Here is a 22,145-nt window from a genome sequence, read left to right on the forward strand (position 1 = left end):
GGGCCTTGTAATGTCCATCCTAGGCGGGTCTCGACTGCTGCAGGACAGCCTCTGGGTCCTGTATGGACCCGGTCTATCGGGACTATGAGGTCTGCATGGTCGGAGCCTATCAGCAGGGTCGGGGTGGCGCCGTCTATGAGCGGGATAGGTAGTTGACGCAGGTGCACATATTTATCCATCAGTTTGGCGATGGGGTAGGTGTACTGTGATAGTCCTATTTCTTGGCTGGTGAAAGCATTTGTAATCCTATACCGTCGCTCTGGCTGCCCGCTTGCTGCGATAGTGAAGGAGACATTCTCGCCTTTTATCGTCTTTAAATCTCTTCTTATTGTCCGAATCGTCATTTGGTTCTCGCTCCCCCGCAGTCCCAGCTGGGCCGCAGCGGACGCGAGCAGAAGGGTCTTCTCTGACCCGTCATCAAGGACGGCGTAAGTGTCCATGACTTTATCTTGGTAGCTCAATGTTACACGGACTACCTTTAAGAGCACTTGGGCGCCGCTGCTGCTGGCGGGGTCAATGTACATGACACTTGCCTTTGTGCTGCTCGATGGTGCAGGTGCAGGCTTTCTTCTGTTACTGTCGTGTAGGACATCTAGGTGGGCTCCGTCACACCGACTGCACCTCTTCTTTAGGCGGCACTCGGCTGCCATGTGACTGCGCGCACATCGGTAACAGCGCCTGTTGGACTTTATCCATTGACTCACTTCTTCTGCATTCATCTTTGTGAACAGGTCACATTGTGACAGCCAGTGTTCCTTCTCGCAGTACGGGCACACCATCTTCCACTTCTCTTTTCTCGAGGGGGTACTGTGGTTCTTACTGCTCGGTACTGATTCTGATTGGTGCATGACAGTCACCGATCTTCTTCCATCGTTTATTCTCCTGGGTCCCTCTCTGGAGCTTGGTGTACTCCGCACGAACGTATCCAGTTGTAGGCTGCTGACTTCTCTCGCCAGGAAGTCGGCTAGATCGAGGAGGGATGGTTCGGGACCGTTAGGATCACGGTGGTCTCTCTGCCGCCTGAAGCGCTCTTGTCTGGCGGGTGGCAGCTTCTCTAAAATCCTCTCGACGTTAGAGTTTGCGTATAGCTCGTGCATACCCTTTTCTCGTTGCGCTCCCAGCATCCCTACCAGGGACTGCACTTTTATAGACAGGTCGTCTAATGAGCGATTGTCTGTTGCTGGGGGTAGGCGGTCAATATGCCTTATCTCTTGGATTACGTAATCCCATATACGTCCATATCTCTGGTCCAGCGCTGCTAGAGCCGCGGTGTATGGGGTCGTAGAGGTGGCATAGGCTAGCGCTATATTGTGCGCTCGGGGTACTTTCAGGTGCTTCAGTAATATTGCATACTTGTGGCGTTCATCAGCGACATCCACCATCATTGTCTCTAAGCACATCCGGAGCTCCGTGTACTGTGCTCGATTCTCATAGGTGAAGTCTGGAAACGTCGGTGTGCCAATGTATGACGCCGTGGATGGCTGATACATCGGCGAGCGTTGGGGGAGAGGCCTCCTAGGCGAGTCTCCTCTTGCGCCTCTCTGTGGGCTGGTACCGGCAGGGTACCATGGCCCGCTGGTCCAGGTGCTATTCCTCGGGGCTGGTCGTGCGTCATGCTCACCCGTGAATAGAGTCGGGGGTCTGTAGCGCAGCGCCGCGGGGGTATAGCCTGGGCTGTACTGGACCTCCTGGTCCGGTGGAGTACTGTGCTGTCGTCGGGCTTGGTTCTCCTCCTCTCCCTCTTCTTCTTCTATCAGGTCCTCTAGATCCTGTAGTCGTTTATTTAGCTTCTCCGCAGTGTATGCCGCTCCTTCCTTGTAGCTGGGTCTCGCTTGGACCGGTCGGGGAAGGGGGTCTGCGGGGGGTATAGGCTTGGTCTGTTGGTCAAGTTCAGGGTCACTTGCTCGGTTAGGGGATGCTGCCCTTGACTGTTGTCTCGACGAGTTCCTTGAACCCCTGGCGGAGGGAGAGGGTGTTGCCTTGGTGATCAGCTGCTCCATTAGCTGCGCTTGTAGTCTGTCGCGCTCGCCCTGTAGTCTGTCGCGCTCGGTTTCGCGCTGGATGAGAGCGAGGTCGCGCTCTGCCTCTCTTTGGGCACCGTCAGCGGCGCGCTGGGTGTCTGCTCGGTCTCTTGCCATATTCTCTTCCGTCTGAAGGCGTCTCATCTCCAGGCGTATGCGCTCTTCTTCGCTCCGTTGCTGCGTCTGGAGTCGATCGCGTTCACCCTGAAGTCGATCGCGTTCACCCTGGAGTCGATCGCGTTCGGTAGAGGCTGTCAGGCTGACGAGGAACGCCTGTGATAGCATCCTCTCCGCTTCGCTGGGGGAAGACGGTTGTAGAGGTGAGCCGCTCCTGGCTGTACTCGTTGGGGAGTCCTGGAGCTCTATCTCCTCGGCGCTCTCCTCATCTTGTTCCGTGCAGAGTTCTCTCTCTGTAGGGTTGTCTTCCTCCCGGGGCTGGTCGGGGACTACTTCTTCGGTATTGGCGGGGGGTAAAGGCATGTCAGCTCCCTCCTGGTCCCCACCGTGAGCTTGGTCAGTTACATTAGAACCCACTAGGGCCTCTGTGGTCGGGGTAACCTGGTCGTTAAGGTCAGACATACTTTTACCGCGTTTACCGTTTGTCGAGGGCTAGGTAGTTGACTGACAGCGTAATCCTCTAAGTACTGAGGTGTCTGTCGTCTGCGCCGCGGGCGTTCTACGTTAGGAGGACCGTTTCGTGTTCATCATAGGCCATTTCAATATTAATAACACTATATTAATATTACACTAGTTACCCTCCGGCTCGAAGGACCAATTGTAACTGAGGGGTACAATTCCCTGACTGTATTGATAAGTATGGTATCATTAAACCACTACCGCTTTATGTACTTTAACTACTGGCCACACAGTACATGATATAGATATGATGAACACTTTCCCACCATGAAACCAAGTCCACACAAATGTATAAGTCGAATATTTAATATATAGCAAAGGGTATATACAACGTTCACTTAATGACATTTATGATTTGAATGCACTTGTAAGGCAAATGAGTATTCGTAGGCAAATCAACATTGAATGTCCAATCTCTGGTTACGCAGGAAGCAAGTATACAACCTGGTTCTTTAGGGAACTATAGCGATGGTACTTAATGATTATAGCTGGATATACTAAAGGGGGGTCCTGCTGGTTGTAAGTCAGTAGGGGGGGGGGGGGTTAGGAGAGCCGCCGGCGATATCCCATCTGGCCAACGATTTCTTGGGAGAATTCAGAGTGCTGAACACGGTGCCCACAGAACCTTGGTCCACAGATGAATACAGTTGGGCCCTCTTGTAGACGGTAGCTGCCGGTCCACAACGAAGAGACGTGAGGCGACCTCACTCGGGGTAGAGCGCCGTCTCACCTGGACTCCTCTCGGGGGGTAGTTCCAACACTCACCAGTGTTGGCTGTTATCCATGGCATAAATCAAAGCACCCAAAGCAAGTAGATAATCCAAGCCGTGTAGGGCTCGCCGTCGTCCAGGTAAGGTAATCCAATGTGCAGGTCCACTCGTCCTAGCCCAGAACTCCTCGGATGAAAGCACCACACGTGGTCTGCCCAGCCTGGTTAAGACTCTAGATAACGCGAGGAAACGATGGGGGTACTACTCACTGTATAACTCTAACCGAACGATGCACCATACATAATAGACTATTATTAACTTAATAGAAATACGTCCCACTCGACGGTATAGTGCCAAACTATGACAATTCAACTATTAATCCACACGATGTCTCAATGCCATTCTGAGGCCAAGTTGACCATACTGCACCACACGTGTATCGTGGGTGAGGCTTAACGTCTTGCCACTAGGTTGGAGGGTAAAGAACTAAGGGCTAAGGGACTAAAAGAAAGTTCTACTTTACTTGCGCCATATATATATGCGCTGTGAACAAATAGTACCATTCGTATTTCGCCAGACGTATTCCTACGCGGAACCGGGCTAGTAACGACATGTTCGTCGGCACGATTGAACTTGAACCAAGGGGCTTGGCTGCTGGCGCCAAGTTCTTGTCCAATGAGAGAATGAAACTATTATGGGCTGTTAGTAGACTAAAGGGATATTCAGTGTATATGTACAAGGAATATACAAGGGATATCAAACGATATACAAATACTATTAAATATATATCCATAAATAAATATATATATTCGGTTTAATCTGATCCTTCACAACACTTGGTCTATAAAGCAAACAATTATATAAATATTTATATGTAGTTAATAGAGACAAAGGCAGAATTCAACTTAATTTTTTATTAAGACATGTTTTTATATGGGTCGGGACACTATAAAAAATATTACAGTGCTGTAAAGTTTAAACCTTTTTAAATCTTAGACAAACGAAACACTTTGCTTTTATGAAATATTGTAAGCAGTCATTTGAGGCTTTATAAAAGCAGCACATTGAACACAAATCTGTCAGTGCCGAGTCTTAAATAACAAAGGCATTGCTTGTTGTAGTTAACAAAGAGAGGCAGAGTTAATGAGGCGTATGACATTCGTTGCATTGGAGGCGCATTATTTTGCAGGTGGGAGGGGGGATAAAAAAAGAAATTATTATTATTTATTTTAATATATTCAAATTGTATTCTCCCGTTCGAATCCTGTGCCCATCGAACGAAGCTTCAAAGTATTTAAGACAGCCCTAGAGTTTATAGAAATCTCAGCGCATGGCGGCTACGTGGTGCAGTGGGCAAGGCGCTCACCACGAATACTGGAGACACTGGGTTCGCCTGTTCGAGCCCAGCGCTCCACATTACTTTCAGTTTAGCTGGTCGTCCGTACTAATACACATTGGCAGTATTAGGGGGTGGGAAACTGATGGGTGGGGATCGGGCGTTGTGGACAGCGACTCCTACAGGTCGGTTGGTGCGCCTGCGCAGTAGAATCAGGAAGCGATGGGGGCGGCGCCCCTCCAAAGCGCAGACCCCTGACGCTAAAAGATCGCGCCGCGCAGGTGAAAAGATGCGACTGCTGTTACCTCAAGTATCGGAGGGGACTCGTGCTATGTATGACTTAGTCCACATTGCAGCCGGCTTGTGGGAGGCAAGAAACAGCGTTCGAGACAGGGGAGGGTTGAATTGGATGATACGAAATTGGGATGGGAGAAAAATTGAAAATTGGAGAAAAAGTGGATAAAAAAAAAGAAATCTCAGCGCATTGCATTGGAAACCGGATTATTTAGACATGAGGAAATAATAATAATAATAATAATAATAATAATAATAATAATAATAATAATAATAATAATAATAATAATAATAATAATAATAATAATAATAATAATAATAATAATAATAATAATAATAATAATAATAATAATAATAATAATAATAATAATAATAATAATACACCTTTCATACAAAAATGCAGCTCAAAGTGCTTCCCAACAGAAAAAAGACAGGCATAAAATGAGCACATAAAGTGCAGACATAATCAAATCAGTTTTTCACATTAGGATCTAACATCCCAATGTCACCATGTTCATGGTTTGATTCAGTTGTAAAAATAGACAATAATAAAAAGAGTAAGATAGAATGAGCACATAAAGTGCAGACATATAAAATCAGCTTTTACAGTGCAATAAAGTAGTTCTGGATTACTGTTTAACAGTTTAAAGTCATCTTTACCTTATCTGTTTGTTATCCACAGTTTAAAACCTGACAGTCTTCTCTCCTGTTTGATACCCACTTTGACCCTTCGAACCTACGAAGAGGAAATTACACTGTCATGAAATCATTGTAGTCCTAAGAAAGAGGAGACCCAGGGCTTTCGATGGACATTGTAATTTCAGTAAAACTACACTACCCAGCTCACACCAGCCACTGTCAAAGCTGCAGCCGGCTGAGGTGAATAAAAGATATTGACGTTATTTTCGTGATTATATCTCACGGGTCGAACAAACCTGAACGTTACTTATTACCATAAAATAGAACATATATTGTTTCTTTACCTTTCTGTGAATGTCTACAAATAAACGGTGTCACAATCTGGTGAAAATGGCGGAGCTATGGACATTATACAAAAGTAACTGTACTTACTAGGGGTGTAACGGTACACAAAATCCACGGTTCGGTACGTACCTCAGTTTAGAAGTCACGGTTTGGTATTATTTTCGGTACAGTGGATTCGGTAATTTTTTTACTCAACCCCCCCCCCCCCCCCCCCCCCCCGGGGGGGGGGGGGGGGGGGGTGTTGAGTAAAAAAAGTATTTGCTTTTCATTTATCTATTTATTTAACTGTATTAAACAACGAATTGGCCATAATTTACTGAGCAAACGAATGCTTACTGCTGTAACCTACTAATAACACTTAAAGTAAATCTGAAGATTGTTATATAGCAGATGCCTTGGATAACTGTAGCGTGTGCTTGTTTATACAGAGCCCCTTTCATGAATGAATACAGGGGCAGGGCTGAATGAATGAATGAATGAATGAACTTTATTGAACAGATTGCAGAATGGGTACAATACAGTACGGCTCAATACACACAATTGTTAAGGGGATGCAGACCAGAGGAAGACTTTCGTCTTGTTTACATCAGGGTCCCCCATTTTCAATTCATATTGAAATTCATTTTCATATTCATATTGGCTTGCATCACAGTCACGAAAGGGGCTAGTTTATACAGAGCTGGTGGTATGACTTGCTGGCTGAAATACGGACGAGAGGGAACTAGGTAGCGGGGCTTTATTACTCTCTATGCTCTATGTGCTTAAACCCAGTGTTCTCGACAACGGAGTATGGTCGCAGATCTGCTGCTATAAAAACACCTATGGCGTTTGTTATTGCTTTGGCCCGGTCTGAATTAATAGCGAGATGCTGCTTGAATGCCACGGGGAGCTGGGTTTGCTTCTTCCGTGTACCAGTGATATTCACATTCGGGTCATGCCGTTTCAAATGCGTGATAAAGTTTGCAATAAAGTTGAACAATGCCGGCACGTAGCCCCTTTCGTGACTGTGATGCAAGGCTTGCATCACAAGTGTGCATCACAGTCACGAAAGGGGCTAGCCGGCACATAGCTTTAGTGCGATCCACCAGTCTTTGTCCATTACTGTGGTTAACTGGGAATCCGAAATGATCCCAAACGGGAGACTTGAATGTTGTGGGAGCATCTTCTAGCTCTGGCTTGGCAGTTAGTATTGCACTCGCCATACTAAGGCTAATATGCTATGCTGAATTACAGCTCTCGTTCAGCGTGCTGCGTGGCTGCGTGGGATGAACAAACAACATCCGGTTAGTTGTGCACGTTATATTAGGGCCGGGGGGATTTAAGTTCCGCAAAAAAAGGTTCCGTACCGTTGCAATCGTTCGGTGCACAGCGCGTACTGTACCGGAGGACCACATTGAGGCGGTACAGTACGTATTCGCGTACCGTTACACCCCTAGTACTTACAGTAGATTTCATTCACATTATTTGCTGCCCTGTAACAGGCGCCTGGTGGTACTAAATCCAGATTTAACTCTTGCCATTGGATTTGGCCCGATCCATAGATGATTTCAAATTGCATGTGTCCGGATGGCCAAATTAATTACTGTATCTACAAAACCTGTAAATCATCTGCTCTTTATTAATTTGCTTAGATGTTTAGTACACTTGATCTCAAGAAGGTGCTGAATGAGCTCAGGCACAATTTTTCACGTCTGGTCAATGTTAGCATGGTGTTATTCACCATAAAAGATGGGGGAAAATATAATAATAATAATTTATATTCTCCTTTGGTTCATTACAATTTACTCAAGCATAGTAACAGACACAATATTTCGGACACTTGGAATACATTCCCTGTGTCACGGTTTGGGTCTGGTGGTGGTGATAGGACCCAGGAGCAGACAAGACCAGGCGTGTAGCGAGTTGATGGAGCTTTAATTGAATACTCTTAAGCGTAAAAACAAGAGTATAGCAAAACACGAAAACAAAACTTCTCAGCCAATGCTGCAAGAGGGAGGAAAAATAACACTAAGGTTAAACGGGAAAAACACAAAAACAACACCTCTCAGCAACCGCTGTAAGAGGGGGGAAACATATGCGAGAATCAACAAGGAATACTAACAAGGAAACACTTACTTACTCTAACAAGAAAACGGACAGGGTAATCAATGCAGTGGAACCAACAGGAAACGATATGACACGACATCCAGGAAACTAGCGCATCCCTATGTTCCCCGGGTCCTATGTTCCCCGGGTCCTATGTTCCCCGGGTTCTATGTTCCCTGCTTTGATTGATTAATAGATTGAAAATTTTATAAATTTTTATTATTTTATTAATTATTAATGTCCGCCTTGTTTCGAACGGTTAAGCTTAGGCCCTCTTTCGAACTGGTTAAGGTTAGAGTTTGGAATCAGGGCTGGTGGTCTAAAATGTTCAATCAATCAATCAATCAAAGCGGGGAACATAGAACCCGGGGAACATAGGACCCGGGGAACATAGACATGCTCCCGCGCAAATGACAATGAACCCACACAGAGACCAGGAAACAAGGAACTTAAATACACATGGACAATTGAAAAACACTTGGGCTGATTAGATAACTGGAGACACCTGGAAGGGGAACAGACTGACAAAGAACTACACAGAACTACAACTATGGAAGACAAGACAAACACTGGGACTAGACAGATACATAATACAAGACCAGAAGATAAACACTAGACAAGAGTACACTAGACTAAACAGGGGAACATGAAGGTCAAGAGAGGGACAGAGAGAGAAAGCATGAGAGGGAGAACACAAAGGAACAGAGATATAAGGAACAAATATACAGGAACGGGGAGAGGCAGAGCAGGGGAGAATAGTCCATAAACAGGTGGGGGGAATAGTCCATGAACAGGTGGGGAGAATAGACCATGAACAGGTGGGGGGAATAGACCATGAACAGGTGGGGGGAATAGACCATGAACAGGTGGGGAGAATAGTCCATGAACAGGTGGGGAGAATAGACCATGAACAGGTGGGGAGAATAGTCCATGAACAGGTGGGGAGAATAGTGCATGACCAGGTGGGGAGAATAGTGCATGACCAGGTGGGGGGAATAGTGCATGGACAGGTGGGGGTAATAGTCCATGACCAGGTGGGGGGAATAGTGCATGGACAGGTGGGGGTAATAGTGCATGACCAGGTGGGGAGAATAGTGCATGATCAGGTGGGGAGAATAGACCATGACCAGGTGGGGGGAATAGTGCATGGACAGGTGGGGAGAATAGACCATGATCAGGTGGGGGGAATAGTCCATGGACAGGTGGGGGTAATAGTGCATGAACAGGTGGGGGGAATAGTGCATGATCAGGTGGGGAGAATAGACCATGATCAGGTGGGGGTAATAGTGCATGGACAGGTGGGGGTAATAGTGCATGAACAGGTGGGGGGAATAGTGCATGACCAGGTGGGGGTAATAGTGCATGAACAGGTGGGGGTAATAGTGCATGGACAGGTGGGGGTAATAGTGCATGAACAGGTGGGGAGAATAGTGCATGAACAGGTGGGGGTAATAGTGCATGAACAGGTGGGGGTAATAGTGCATGGACAGGTGGGGGTAATAGTGCATGAACAGGTAGGGGGAATAGTGCATGACCAGGTGGGGGTAATAGTGCATGACCAGGTGGGGGGAATAGTGCATGACCAGGCGGAACGTTACACCCTGAGATGTCCCTAGAACATGCAAATGGGACTTGTAGAAATGGAGCAATCTTCCATTTACTTGGGTATGTAGTATGTACCTTTAGGCACATTTTCAGAAAATAATGGTTAGGGCTTAAGAGGTTAAGATTATTGTACATTAATAAATTACCTAAAAGATGTATGTCACAGGGGGAGCTCCAGTAGCTCACTGCGTATCTCGGCGCTATTTCGGATCTGGGGTACACGAGTTCGACTCCCGGACTCGCCGTATTTTCTCAGAGTGTCTTCCCCCCGATCTATATCCTATTCAACCTGTTTCTGTCGGTCATGCTTGACCAGAAAAAAGCGATAAACGCTAAAAAGAACCAGCTGACTGGTCAAAGTTTAAAAAAAAAAAAGATGTATGTCACATACAGGCACTTACACATACATGCAATCTTTTAATATTGCTGAAACTGTACCCATAAATTGCCTACTCAACCATCAAAAAGTTAAGAATACTGAACCTCCACACTGAAAAGGATGTACTTCAGGGGGTGTCGGACATGGCGAGCGAGCGAGTGAGTGAGTGAGTGACGGTACCAGTCTAGGTGCTTGAAATCTAAAAACAGACATGCAAATACTTACACACATTCTAAATATTTAATTGATTTGAATCCACAGATCCTACAGAGTCTTCCTTGTTTTATCCTTTTTATTTTTTTCAAAATGTGTTTGTCTCCCCAGGTGGTGGAGTTTGACTGTCCAGAGGTGCTGAAGCAGAAACCAGACTCATTGTTTGCGTCCCTCCTGGCTGCAGCCAACACAGTGAACACCTGAGAGGAGGGACACCAGCGCACGGAGAGACTGAGAGGAGCGTTGCTTTCTAACACTTCTACTTCTAGACAGACTCAAATATTCTGTTTCACACGTACAAACAGATACATACATTATGAATACTTTATTTGGTTCCACAAATTATATTACATGAACAAGGAATCAAATATATAGGGGCCAAGCAGCACTGAACACTTAAGGGGTACACATAGCACCTCCTTCTCCACACGGCTAAGCTGCCAATAGCTGAGACAGAGCTATATTTGGCCATTTGTTTGGCTTTTCTCTTTGACATTGCAGCAATTCTCAGACCACTCATGGTGCATTCATATACTACATGGCCAAGACTTCCGAATATGAGTATACTATATCTACACTTGTACCCAACGCTGGCTATCGCATCGAGCAATGGTTGGTATTTTATATACTTGTCCTGGAAAGCCTGGTCCATGTACAGGTCAAAGGCACAGATTATCTCTAAGATTAGCACCTCCTTGTGGCTGGTGTCAACAAAAACAACATCAGGTGTATTTGGCAAAGACATCATTGTTAAAACCAAACCATTCTGGTAGCACTCTAGTATGCTTGTACATTGCTGCACTAGATGGTAAGATGTTTTGTACCTCATCAGACACAATGTCCACAATATGATCATGACAAGCTATGTACAGGTGTTTGTATGCATTACATCCATTTGTTATGTGTGCAATGGATTCTAGGCGTTGTTGTGAATCCTGATGGTTTAAACAGAATGGACTGTTAATGTGAGCATACCAGGTGGACAGATTGTACTTAGTAGGTAATAGATCACTGCACTTCCACGTTACATTGAGCTCATGGAGGAGAGAGAGCGGGGGGAGAAAATGTATGAATGTGGATGAGAGCCTTGACATTAAGTGATTGCAGATATGGCTGTGGGGGTGCTAAAGACATGATCCAATATGCTTTTATACGCATGAGTCTCCTGAACACGGAGAGACCAATCCCAAGTCGATCGGCACTTCCTCGGCCGAGCTATAGTCGCTTTCCCTCACCTACTCCCGAACTACGCGTGCGCAGATTGATGAACCTAGACTCCGTGGGCAACCTGTGCATGCACCCCCACAGCCGTAGCTACAACCACTTAATGTCATGGCTCTCATCCACATTCATTCATTCTCTCCCCCCCCACTCTCTCTGCCATGATTTCAGAATACCGGAAGTGTTGCAGTGGTCTATACCTGCACAAATAGATTCATACCACTGACTGAAGAGCCATTATTATTGAATGCAAAGCTCCTTATAGACTCAGTCACTCATTAATTCCTGCAGTAATTCATTCACCCACCACTCACTCATGGTTAGCCTGGAATGCGGATGATGAATGCTTTGCATCTATGATGTGTCCTTGTTATTTATAGGAGAGGTTTTACAGAATATGAACTCTTGGTGTGCTGCTGTCACTACACCTGGCTGATAGGATGAGAGCCCTGCCAACACAGTAGCTGTTGGTTTCATTGTATGACATGAACATGAGTGGACCTGCCGAAGCTACAGATTTATTTTGTCAGTATTCCAATAATTTATTAATACACGGCAGTATATTATTCACTTCCTCACACATTGATTATATATGGTTGATTATTTATTTTTCTTGGACTCGGTAAACGGTATGGTAAAATGGTAAAAAGGTGACATGATCCATTTGTAAAGGTGATATTGTGGGACATACTGGGCTTCAAGGAACAAAGACATCAATAACAAATACTCATGGTTGTAAGTGTTGGCAAAGCTGCCTGTAGTCACTGCCTAAATATTCATAATATTCTAGGTATCCAGCAGAAGTCTTCTTATATATAAAGGCCTTAAAGGTATCCAACAGAAGTCTTCTTATATATAAAGGCCATAAAGGTATCCAACAGAAGTCTTCTTATAAACAAGTTGCTTTTGTTTATATTCACATCTCCACCCAAATAGAGCCAAGTCTGTATCGGTTTGGTGAAGTTGTAACGAGTCCGCCCTCCTTTGATTGACAAGGGAGATTGTGTGGACCAATCAACTTGTAGCACAGGGGCCTCCAGTGTGCTCTCTGTGTTGTATGTCACCCCCATGCTTGTGGCTGCTTGTCGTCCTCTAGTGAGTGTCGGATGAACATGTGATACCAAATACTCCATTGGATACTTTTAAGTTGTATATTTAAAGCATATTTATTGATTTTGTACGTCTTTGTCTGCACCTTTTGTTTTCTTTTTGCAAAGTGCCAAATATGAAGTTCAGAGTTGCATGCATTGTTCTGAATAGGGGGGGGGGGGGCGACAGTGGCTCAGGAGGTAGAGCAGTCGTCTGGTATTCCGGAGGTTCCCGGTTTGATTTTGATTTTGTTCTACAATGACTCATGACCCATCAATTACATCATCCAACATTGTTTAAGCAACTAAGACATTGTGTGTGTGTGTGTGTGTGTGTGTGTGTGTGTGTGTGGGTGTGTATGCGACCGAGTGAGTGTGTCTGGAAGCCAGACAGTGGGAGAGAGTGAGCTCTGGCAAGGAAGGGGAAGAAGAAAACATTTTTGCAAATTAATCAATCAATCAATCAATTCGCACGATTTTTATTTTGTTCTACAATGACTCATGACCCATCAATTACATCATCCAACATTGTTTAAGCAACTAAGACATTGTGTGTGTGTGTGTGTGTGTGTGTGGGTGTGTATGCGACCGAGTGAGTGTGTCTGGAAGCCAGACAGTGGGAGAGAGTGAGCTCTGGCAAGGAAGGGGAAGAAGAAAAAAGAATAGCAAATTAATCAATCAATCAATCAATTTGCGCGATTTTTATTTTGTTCTACAATGACTCATGACCCATCAATTACATCATCCAACATTGTTTAAAGGACTAAGACATTCGCCGTGACAGAATCTCTTTATATTTAGTCGTTATGACGCTATCAACATATCCATTTGTTAAAGATTATTGTCCGCCATCTTGTTTTTCCGAAAAATCCGCATGGCGGAGTGATGTGATTCGGTTGTGGGCGGGTCCTGGGACCAGGAGCGTGGATTGTGACAGATACATACGTGTAAATGGACTGTTTCAGCCAATCAGAATCGAGAAATTTGCATGCCGTTGTATAACAGAGATATCTACTGCACGAATTTTAGGTGTTAATGAAGCCAGCATAGCAATCTGGTTAGCTGTGGTGGAGAAGATAAAGGGAAGCATATGAACTTGTAATTTCTGATGTTAAATGGAATAGTGGATGTATAGTCCAAGAGGGGGTCCTGAGGGGGGTGGGGGGTGGAGGGGAAGGGAAGGGGAAGGGGAAGGAAAGAGTGAGGAAGAGCGAGCAAGAGCACATGTATTGTGCATTTATGTATTGTGCATGTATTGTACATTTATTTTTATTTAATTACTGGACTGTCATTATTATTATTATTTCTGTCATTGTCCTGTGATTTATCATAGATTTTTACTGTTACTGTATTGTTTATCTAGTTTTATGTTAAAAAAGGGAAAATTTTAAACATTTGTTTAAAAAAAATAAAAAATAAACACATTTCAAACTGGAATTTGATAATGGATAAATATGTCATAATAACAAATTCAAAGTTGATCACGGTATTATAAACTTGTGCAACAGAGTGTCCTTACGGTCTATGATAACTTCAGCGACAGCACATGTGGCTTCATTGGCAATGCTATCCCACGGCCTGGAAGAAAATGTTTACATTTATTAAGATTTTGTAGTTTCATTTAGGAAAGAGGAACCATATTTACCATCAGTATCTACCGTGAGTCCGCTGGTTCAAGTTGAACTGATTCAGTTCAAAAGAGCTGGCTTTCTTCATTTCATAAAGTATTGAACGTCAGCGAAATGAAAGAGATGATTGTGGACTTTAGGAGGTCAGGGGCCAGGGACTACAGCCCCCTCAGCATCGACGGGGGTACCGGGCGAGAGTGAACAGTTTTAAGTACCTCGGAGTCCACATATCCGAGGACTTGACATGGACCGATCACACACATTGACAGTGTTGTGAAGAAGGCACGGCAACGCCTCTACTTCCTCAGGCGCCTAAGGAAGTTCAAAGTGAGTCAGAAGATCCTCAAGAACTTCTACTCATGCACAATAGAGAGCATCCTGACCGGCAACATCACCTGCTGGTTTGGGAATAGCACTGCACAAGACCCGCAGCAGACTACAGAGCCTGTTCAGCCGAACGCACAATTGGAGGTGGGCTTCCCACTATCCAGGACATTTATAACGAGCGTTGCAGGGCCAAGGCTAAGAGAATAATCAAAGACTCTAGTCACCCAGACAACTGCCTCTTTGAACCGCTGCGGTCAGGCAAGCGCTACCGGAGTCTCATGGCCAGTAAAGACTCAGAAGGAGCTTCTATCCCCAGGGGGCCCAGGAGTTCAAAACTTGTAATCCCCATCTGATTGGATCAGATTTGTATTAATTCATTTCAACTCATTATGAATCGAAAATGGGGGACCCTGATGTAAACTAGATGAAAGTCTTTCTCTGGTCTGCATCCCCTTAACAATTGTGTGTATTGAGCTGTACTGTACCCATTCTGCAATCTGTTAATTAACATTTTCAATCAATTAATCAATCAATCAATCAATCAATAGGGATTCAATGTTTTGAACTCCTGGGCCCTGGCCATCAGGATGCTCAATGACTCTATGCAACATCAACCCATCCATCTACACTCATTGCACACACATCCACATACTGTATACACTCACCTTACCACTCACTTTAACACACTTTATATGTATCTATTATTAAAGAGACATTTGCACCCTACCCTAAGTTTTGTACCTCATCTAATTTCTGCATTGTACCTCACTGTTACTCATTTTACTCCGTATTGTATATTGACTGAACATTCCTTTACTTACTCAATTCTTAATTACCCTTTTTTTTTTTTTACTGTATGTAGCACACTCAGGGGTTCATACAGAAACAAGCATTTCATCATAAAGTATTCTGTATTTTGTTGTGACAAATAATAAACAAACTTGAAACGTATGTACCTTTTTCCCTATGGTCGATTAGTACTTTATTTTACATATTTTAAGAGATATTTTCCTGGTAATGTCGCCAGACACCCAGTTCATAATACTTAGTAATGCTGCATAGGCAAGGGCTTTCATCAGTGGACCATAGACTCATTCACCATTGTGTTACCACATTCAGCAATAGATAGTGACTTAAGACATTTATTTAAATGGAGATCTTGGGGATTGGCACTTTAAACCCTACTGAGCAGCATTATATCCCACATATCCCAAATACAATATTTGGACTTGTTCTTGAGCCAATTGGTATTGAAAAACATTGGAATGCACGGTCCATAGGTGTAACTTCAGATATCGACATTGTCCTCCGTACAAGAATACTCCACAAGAGCCTGAGATATGAAAATCTGCAGACAATTTTATTAAATTGACACATTTCATCTGTACAGCAAAAACAAACAGAAAAAACTCACAATGTTAAATCTGTTACATCTCAATATTACATGGCATAATCAGAAAACAAAAAAACAAAACCGCACATCCATAAACTTTGTACAGAGAAAATTACAAAATTGGTTATCGTCATCTTAATTGCCAGTTTAATCAATGAGATTAAAAAAAAGTCACACTTCAAAATGGACATGGGAACAAAAGTACTAAACCATTTAGGGTAGCTCAAAGCTGCGTGCGGTCTGTTTATATTGAATAGATGTGGCAAAGGCTTTCAAGCATAGGAGATTCCTACTAAAGCTCAGGAGGGCATAGGTGCTCAATCACCTACCATCTCACTCCACCCTCTTACCATGAGACACTGGTAAGACTCTCCTGTGTAACGGAGGATCTCAATGCGGAGTCCAGGACGGGCCAAGCCATGATAAGTTCACAATAGTAAGCCTGTGTGTAGTGTATGACCCATCATACTGAATGTCTTACAAAAGGAGTAAAACCTGGTCGATGGATGATTGTGATTCTCTTCTGCATGAACGTGAAGCAGTGACGGGGAGTGAGATTGGCAAAACACTTCTATAGTAATTCTAAAATGAATACCTTGACATTTTGAATTCAGTCCTTTTGATTTGACTGAAAGACGTTTACATTTTACCATGGTACCAGCCATTGTATAAATAATTGACCATGGTACTGCCATGGTAAAAGTACTGTATCACCATGGTACCACTTTTGTATTTAAATAATACCATGGTATAATCCAATTTAAACCATGATGCCGACGAGCACAATGTGGGACTCCATAAAAGCTTGGTATCTCGTGTAAAAACCCAACCCTACTTTAATCCTAACCTCACTCCCCACTTTAACCGCCCATCGGATACGGTGCAGTTTTGAGTCCCAATGTGAGCGGAAGGTATTGGAGAAACAAAAAATAAACCACTTGTTGGGATCGATAATACTCATTACAAATGCACTAGATTGTGGAAAAGGGTACCCTTTGGTTTTAATAAGGAATGCCAACCAGCTGTTTTAGGGTGGCTGAAAGCCAAATGCCTGAAACCTTTCCCATAATGAGACAACATTTTACATATCAAGGTATCCCTAAAGGTGATGCAACTTCAGTGACTCCCAGGGACTTGATTATCTTAACAGAATACAGCAGATACTTTTATAAGGATGATATCAAGTGGAGAAAAAAAAAGAAGCTAAAAGATAAAATGATCACAAGGAGTCCAAGTGTAACCAGGCCATGCTCCACTGGCTCACTAGCAGCTACTGTCGACAGCTAGGGCAACCTTCTATAGACTCCATTACATAAGCCATCTAGAGTTAGAAGCATCTTTTGTACTTTGTGTCCAAAAAGGCTTGGGTACAAGACTGTGTACTTATAGGGTAACTATGGAACTACATTTCCCACATTAGACTTTCCGCACTACAAAGGACATATTACTGCACCTTTTCATTGTGTTGGTGGTACTTGTTAACAATAGTTATTTTGTTTACTGCAGATGTGTGAGTTGAGTGATTGTTGGAATTTAAGTCATCACTGAAGAACGTTTAGATGAGCAACTTTCAGACATTTTAATGTTATAAGATGAGAGTTTGTAACAACAGACTGCCGGGTGTTGGAGCATGGTGCTCATGGTATTATCTCTTTCATATGTTTCATCTTAAAAAAAAATATATATCACAGATTCAACTCCACTGGAATGATGTTGAGGGGAAAAACAGCATTCAGCAGAATCGTAATGTATGCTAGTTTGCATAATATCCAGTAGTCTGTAACGCATTGGATTAAGCCAGCCGACGGCAGTGGAAGGCGATAACATCGACTTAGGCTCCTTGTTTCAAATAAAAAATAAACACCCCTTAACATAATTGACCACTTCAATTGACCCATCTCAAACCCTGCCCTCTTTTCTTGACCCTCCAGGCTCCAATCACAACTGCTTGAGATAGGCCACTTGCAAGTAGACCGTTGATTACCTAGCTGTACTGTACTCTGTTCATGTACATGGAGAAGATCCCACCAACTTTACCACTTTAGTAAAAACAACTCAGTTCAGAGAAGCAAACATTTGCAACAAACATTCATTGATCTTGTACAATATTGTGTTTTTCATATAGCATTCATAAAATTTGCCATATAGATGACCAGCTACCCAAAGATAATGCTACATGATCTCTATTTTACACAAATACATGTGTGTATACAACAATATACACACATAGGCACTCGAGCCTGTGCACGCACACATACACCCACGCACACACATACACCCACACACACACACACTAGATAGATAAATACTATGAAATAGTGTGTGCATTGTAGAATAGTCTCATGTAAATGAATTATCTAGGATAAGATGGTCATGAGTTGGCTCGGTGGTCATACCACACAGGTTAATGATATCTGCTATGTACAGAAGACCTTGCATTAGTTTGTTATCTGGCAGAGTAGCAAGTCTCAGAAGAACACATCTGGTGTCACACCAAGATACACCAAAAATAAATGACTGCTGCTCACTTTTGCTTCTTTACAAATGGCAAAACGAAAAATCAAATATATAGTCCTTTTCTTTTTACAAGTGTTTCTCATATTTCTCCACGTGACGCATCGGTCATCTCCTCAATCCCGTAAATCCCTGTGGTGCCAAGTGTACGTGCTGTCATGTTCTCTCCTGTTGGAGTTCTCTGTTAAAGCTGGCGCAGTAGTAGGCTGAAGTCTACAGGGGCATGACCTCAGGATCGCTCAACACCACTCAACTTAAAACAACTTTAGAAACCAAACCATAGGGTAATATTCCATGAGGTCCTCTAACTCACCCGCCCCTGTGGCCCTTCAATCATTCCTGCCTGCTTTGCTTTTTGTCTTTTTTTGTGGAGTCGCGAAAGTCTGAAACTCCAACTTCTTGACCCGTCATTGGAGAATAGTAGCTAATCCATTAAGCAGGTGCAATGAGATTACACACACACACACGTACATAAAGGTGCACACACACACACGCAAACACATGCGTGCACACAGACACACACATGCTCACACATACACACAATCTTCATTAGAACTCAGAAACAATCATTAGTAAACAATAAATAAGGCTGTGACTAAAAAAAATTATATATATATATAAAAAGAAAAAAAATGTGCAATGATTCAATTAGCATTTATATGAAGTTCTAAAAGAAAATGTCCACACAGCATTCCCCTTAATGGGGACAAACGTTACCGTTTGGCAGAGTGACAGACCTCAACGTAATCACCATCTACAGAGGGTCTTTAATAGTCAGCGAGAATACGGGAGCTAACGTGGCTCTCCAGGTACAGGACTCTGTTAATTGTTTCAAAACTTCACCTAAAACCAACTCCGGGGGGTGAAGTTATTCTATATCCAGTGATACGGGGAGCCTTGAGCAGAGCAAAGGTTCCTTCAGTTCCCCAGCATTTAATGTGCAGAAACGACACTCTGCTCCGTGTGCCCAAATGTCCATTAAGTACAAAAAGAGCAAGACAAAATGAAAAACCTTTTTCTGCAAAACGAACAAATGGAAAACAAACAAAAAATTAAACACAGAGGCAACATCCCTCATACTGTTGGTACAGTACACAGACCGAACAGCGCTTGTGAAAACCTTAGTCGCTGGATGATATGCCGCGTTTGGCAGTCTCCCTCGGAATCCAACACAAAAAAACGCAGTAAAAGCATTCGGTTGGGATTAACTCTGGGACAAAGTACAGTAGTTCAAAAGCTGCATAGAAACAATGTAGAACAAACCTTAATGAGTTTTAAATCACTCCAAAACAAAAGAGATGTGGCTGTAGCTTCTGATATGTATGATGGGGGGGGGGGGGGGGGGGGAGGGAGGTGATGCAACAACAGAACCAAAACATTTACCAGCTCCAGAGTCAGCTGTGGCAAATCTTAAAAGTATCAAAACTGGGGTCCAGATATGGCACTGGCACTGTGCAGACTGGCAGGTCATGGATTTGGACCACCCAGAGTGGATGCGGGGTACTTGAGGGGTGATGAGAGTTTTGAGAGGAGGCGTTTGGGCCCAGCCAGAGGTTTTGGGAGCAGGGTACAAGCGTTTGGAGCCAGTCTTGTAAGGGAAAGAGGAGGTCCATCCCTCCTCTCTCTACCTGTCCTTCAGCTCCTGCGTCACTCTCTTGGTGATCCGGCCACATAGCAGCCCCACTAGGAAGAGGACGCACACACCCAATGCAATCATGAACAGGATGTAGTTCTTGGAGGGTGACGTCATCACCTGTACGGCCAGGTCCGAGAAACCCTCCGCTGGCGCCACCTGGAGGTGAGAGAAGGAAACATGTCCTCAAAGAAAATAGTGGGTTGGTTGTTGTGTTGTTTTGTTTTGATTGACTCGACACGCATTCTGGTTTCAAACTGTGCACACATCTTTCCGTCATGTGAATGAAATATTAAGCGAATTACACTATTAAATAGAGCAAACTCTGCATCACTTTCCAAGCCCATGCATGTGCAACACAGGTTTTCCACAGACTCCCAGAGGCACCAGCGGCTTTAAGCTGATATATGAAATATTTCCTAGCCCGATTGGCGGGTGGTTTTGCACAGTGTGTACTTTAGACAGCCATTTTTTTTTTGATCCACTTTTTCTCCCATTTTTCTATATTTTCTCCCATCCCAATTTCATATCATCCAATTCAACCCTCCCCTGTCACGAACGCTGTTTCTTGCCTCCCACAAGCCGGCTGCAATGTGGACTAAGTCATACATAGCACAAGTCCCCTCCGGTACTTGAGGTAACAGCAGTCGCATCTTTTCACCTGCGCAGCTCGATCTCTCAGTGGCGAGGAGTAACGCGTGGGAGGCTCACGCTGCCCCCGACACTTCCTGATTCTACTGCGCAGGCGCACCAACCGACTTGTAGGAGTCGCTTGTTCACAACGTTCGATCCCCACCCTTCAGTTTTCCCTCCCCGTAATACGGCCAATGTGTATTACTGCGGACGACCAGCTAAACTGAAAACAATGTGGAGAGCTGGATTCGAACACGCGAATCCTAGCGTCTCCACACTGGTGGCGAGTGCCTTGCCCACTACACCACCTAGCCGCCTCTACTTTAGACAGCCATATAAACAGACAGCACTGATGCGACCCCAAGAACTCCACTTGGCCGGCCAAACACATCCGATTGGCCAAAAACAACAGCTCCCTACATCGAAAACAAAAGCTTCCTACATCAAAAACAACAGCTCCCTACATCAATAACCAATCAGATGTGTTTGGCCTGCCAGGTGGTGTTCCCAGGGTCGCATCAGAAAGCCAAGACCACCATCGCATTGGGCTTGAACAGTGATGCAGAGCTTACTCTATTTCCGCTGGGCAGGTACAGACTCATTCTTTCCTCTGAAGTTGCTTAATGCAGCTTTAAAACAGATGAATAAATGTGTAGCTTAGAGGTCAAATCGTCAACAACACGTTGTAGAATGTATTCCCCGCATGTAGCTTGGAAGCAGGTGAACTTGTGCCAGAAACCCCTACTCTGCTACTACAATAAATCTGCAGCTTACTCATCTATTTCTGATATGGTGCAAAAACTGTGCTCTCTAGTAGGAGAAATATATTTGAGCAGCAATTTCAAAAGACTGAAGCTGCAGCTCCAACTAAACTAGATCACCCTGTGACTTGTTGTTTGTGGGAACAGGTCTGGTGTGATCAACTCATGACTTCCCCATGTGTATGGTGATTTGACAGGCCCCATCGTTGAATGTAGATATACGATGTGATCTAATAGTTTTAGCTAATCAACAAGGTAGGCTCCCTAGACTGAGCAGAATGACTTTATTTCTTTTTTCTTTTTTTTTTTTATTGATATTTTTGCACAAATCTTTTCAACATTTACAATATCTTTCCATAGCATAATGCAACATCCAAGATTCGCCTTTTTTTCTTTTTTTAAACAACATATAAAACATGTAAAAGACTCATACAAACACATTAACAACTGACATGGAAATTAAAAAAGCACTTACAAAAAAAACAACAACATTACTATACATTGTGCATATATGTCCCTGATGCACATACGTATGCATATACCTACATAATATATTATAGAGCACAAGTACCATCAGATCAAGTCCCCTTTTTCATATTCATCCTTGATAATATTGTAATCCCATCTTAATCATTTGTCCTCAGAACGTTCAGTCAGGTGTAGAAAACTGTCCCATATCTCAGC

General features: G+C 43.8%; 2 protein-coding genes across 3 annotated transcripts in view; one reads left to right on the top strand and one right to left on the bottom strand.

Annotated features, from left to right (window-relative positions):
- Positions 1 to 10,467, top strand: part of LOC311246826 (ATP-binding cassette sub-family C member 12-like) — a gene marked incomplete at both ends in the record, with an annotated part of 156,847 nt that extends 146,380 nt beyond the window's left edge. The window contains one exon of the mRNA XM_084337072.1: positions 10,375 to 10,467. Coding sequence (XP_084193198.1) covers positions 10,375 to 10,467 — 93 coding nt within the window. The remainder of the gene's footprint in view (positions 1 to 10,374) is intronic.
- Positions 10,468 to 15,866: 5,399 nt separating this feature from the next.
- glg1b (golgi glycoprotein 1b) overlaps positions 15,867 to 22,145 on the bottom strand; it is a gene marked incomplete at its 5' end in the record, with an annotated part of 178,631 nt that continues 172,352 nt past the window's right edge. For both annotated transcript variants that reach the window (XM_084337370.1, XM_084337369.1), the window contains one exon: positions 15,867 to 20,226. In XM_084337370.1, coding sequence (XP_084193496.1) covers positions 20,059 to 20,226 — 168 coding nt within the window. In that variant the 3' untranslated portion in view covers positions 15,867 to 20,058. The remainder of the gene's footprint in view (positions 20,227 to 22,145) is intronic.

This window comes from Notolepis coatsorum (assembly GCF_963971535.1).
Source record: "Notolepis coatsorum genome assembly, chromosome: 20".
Classification (NCBI taxonomy): domain Eukaryota; kingdom Metazoa; phylum Chordata; class Actinopteri; order Aulopiformes; family Paralepididae; genus Notolepis; species Notolepis coatsorum.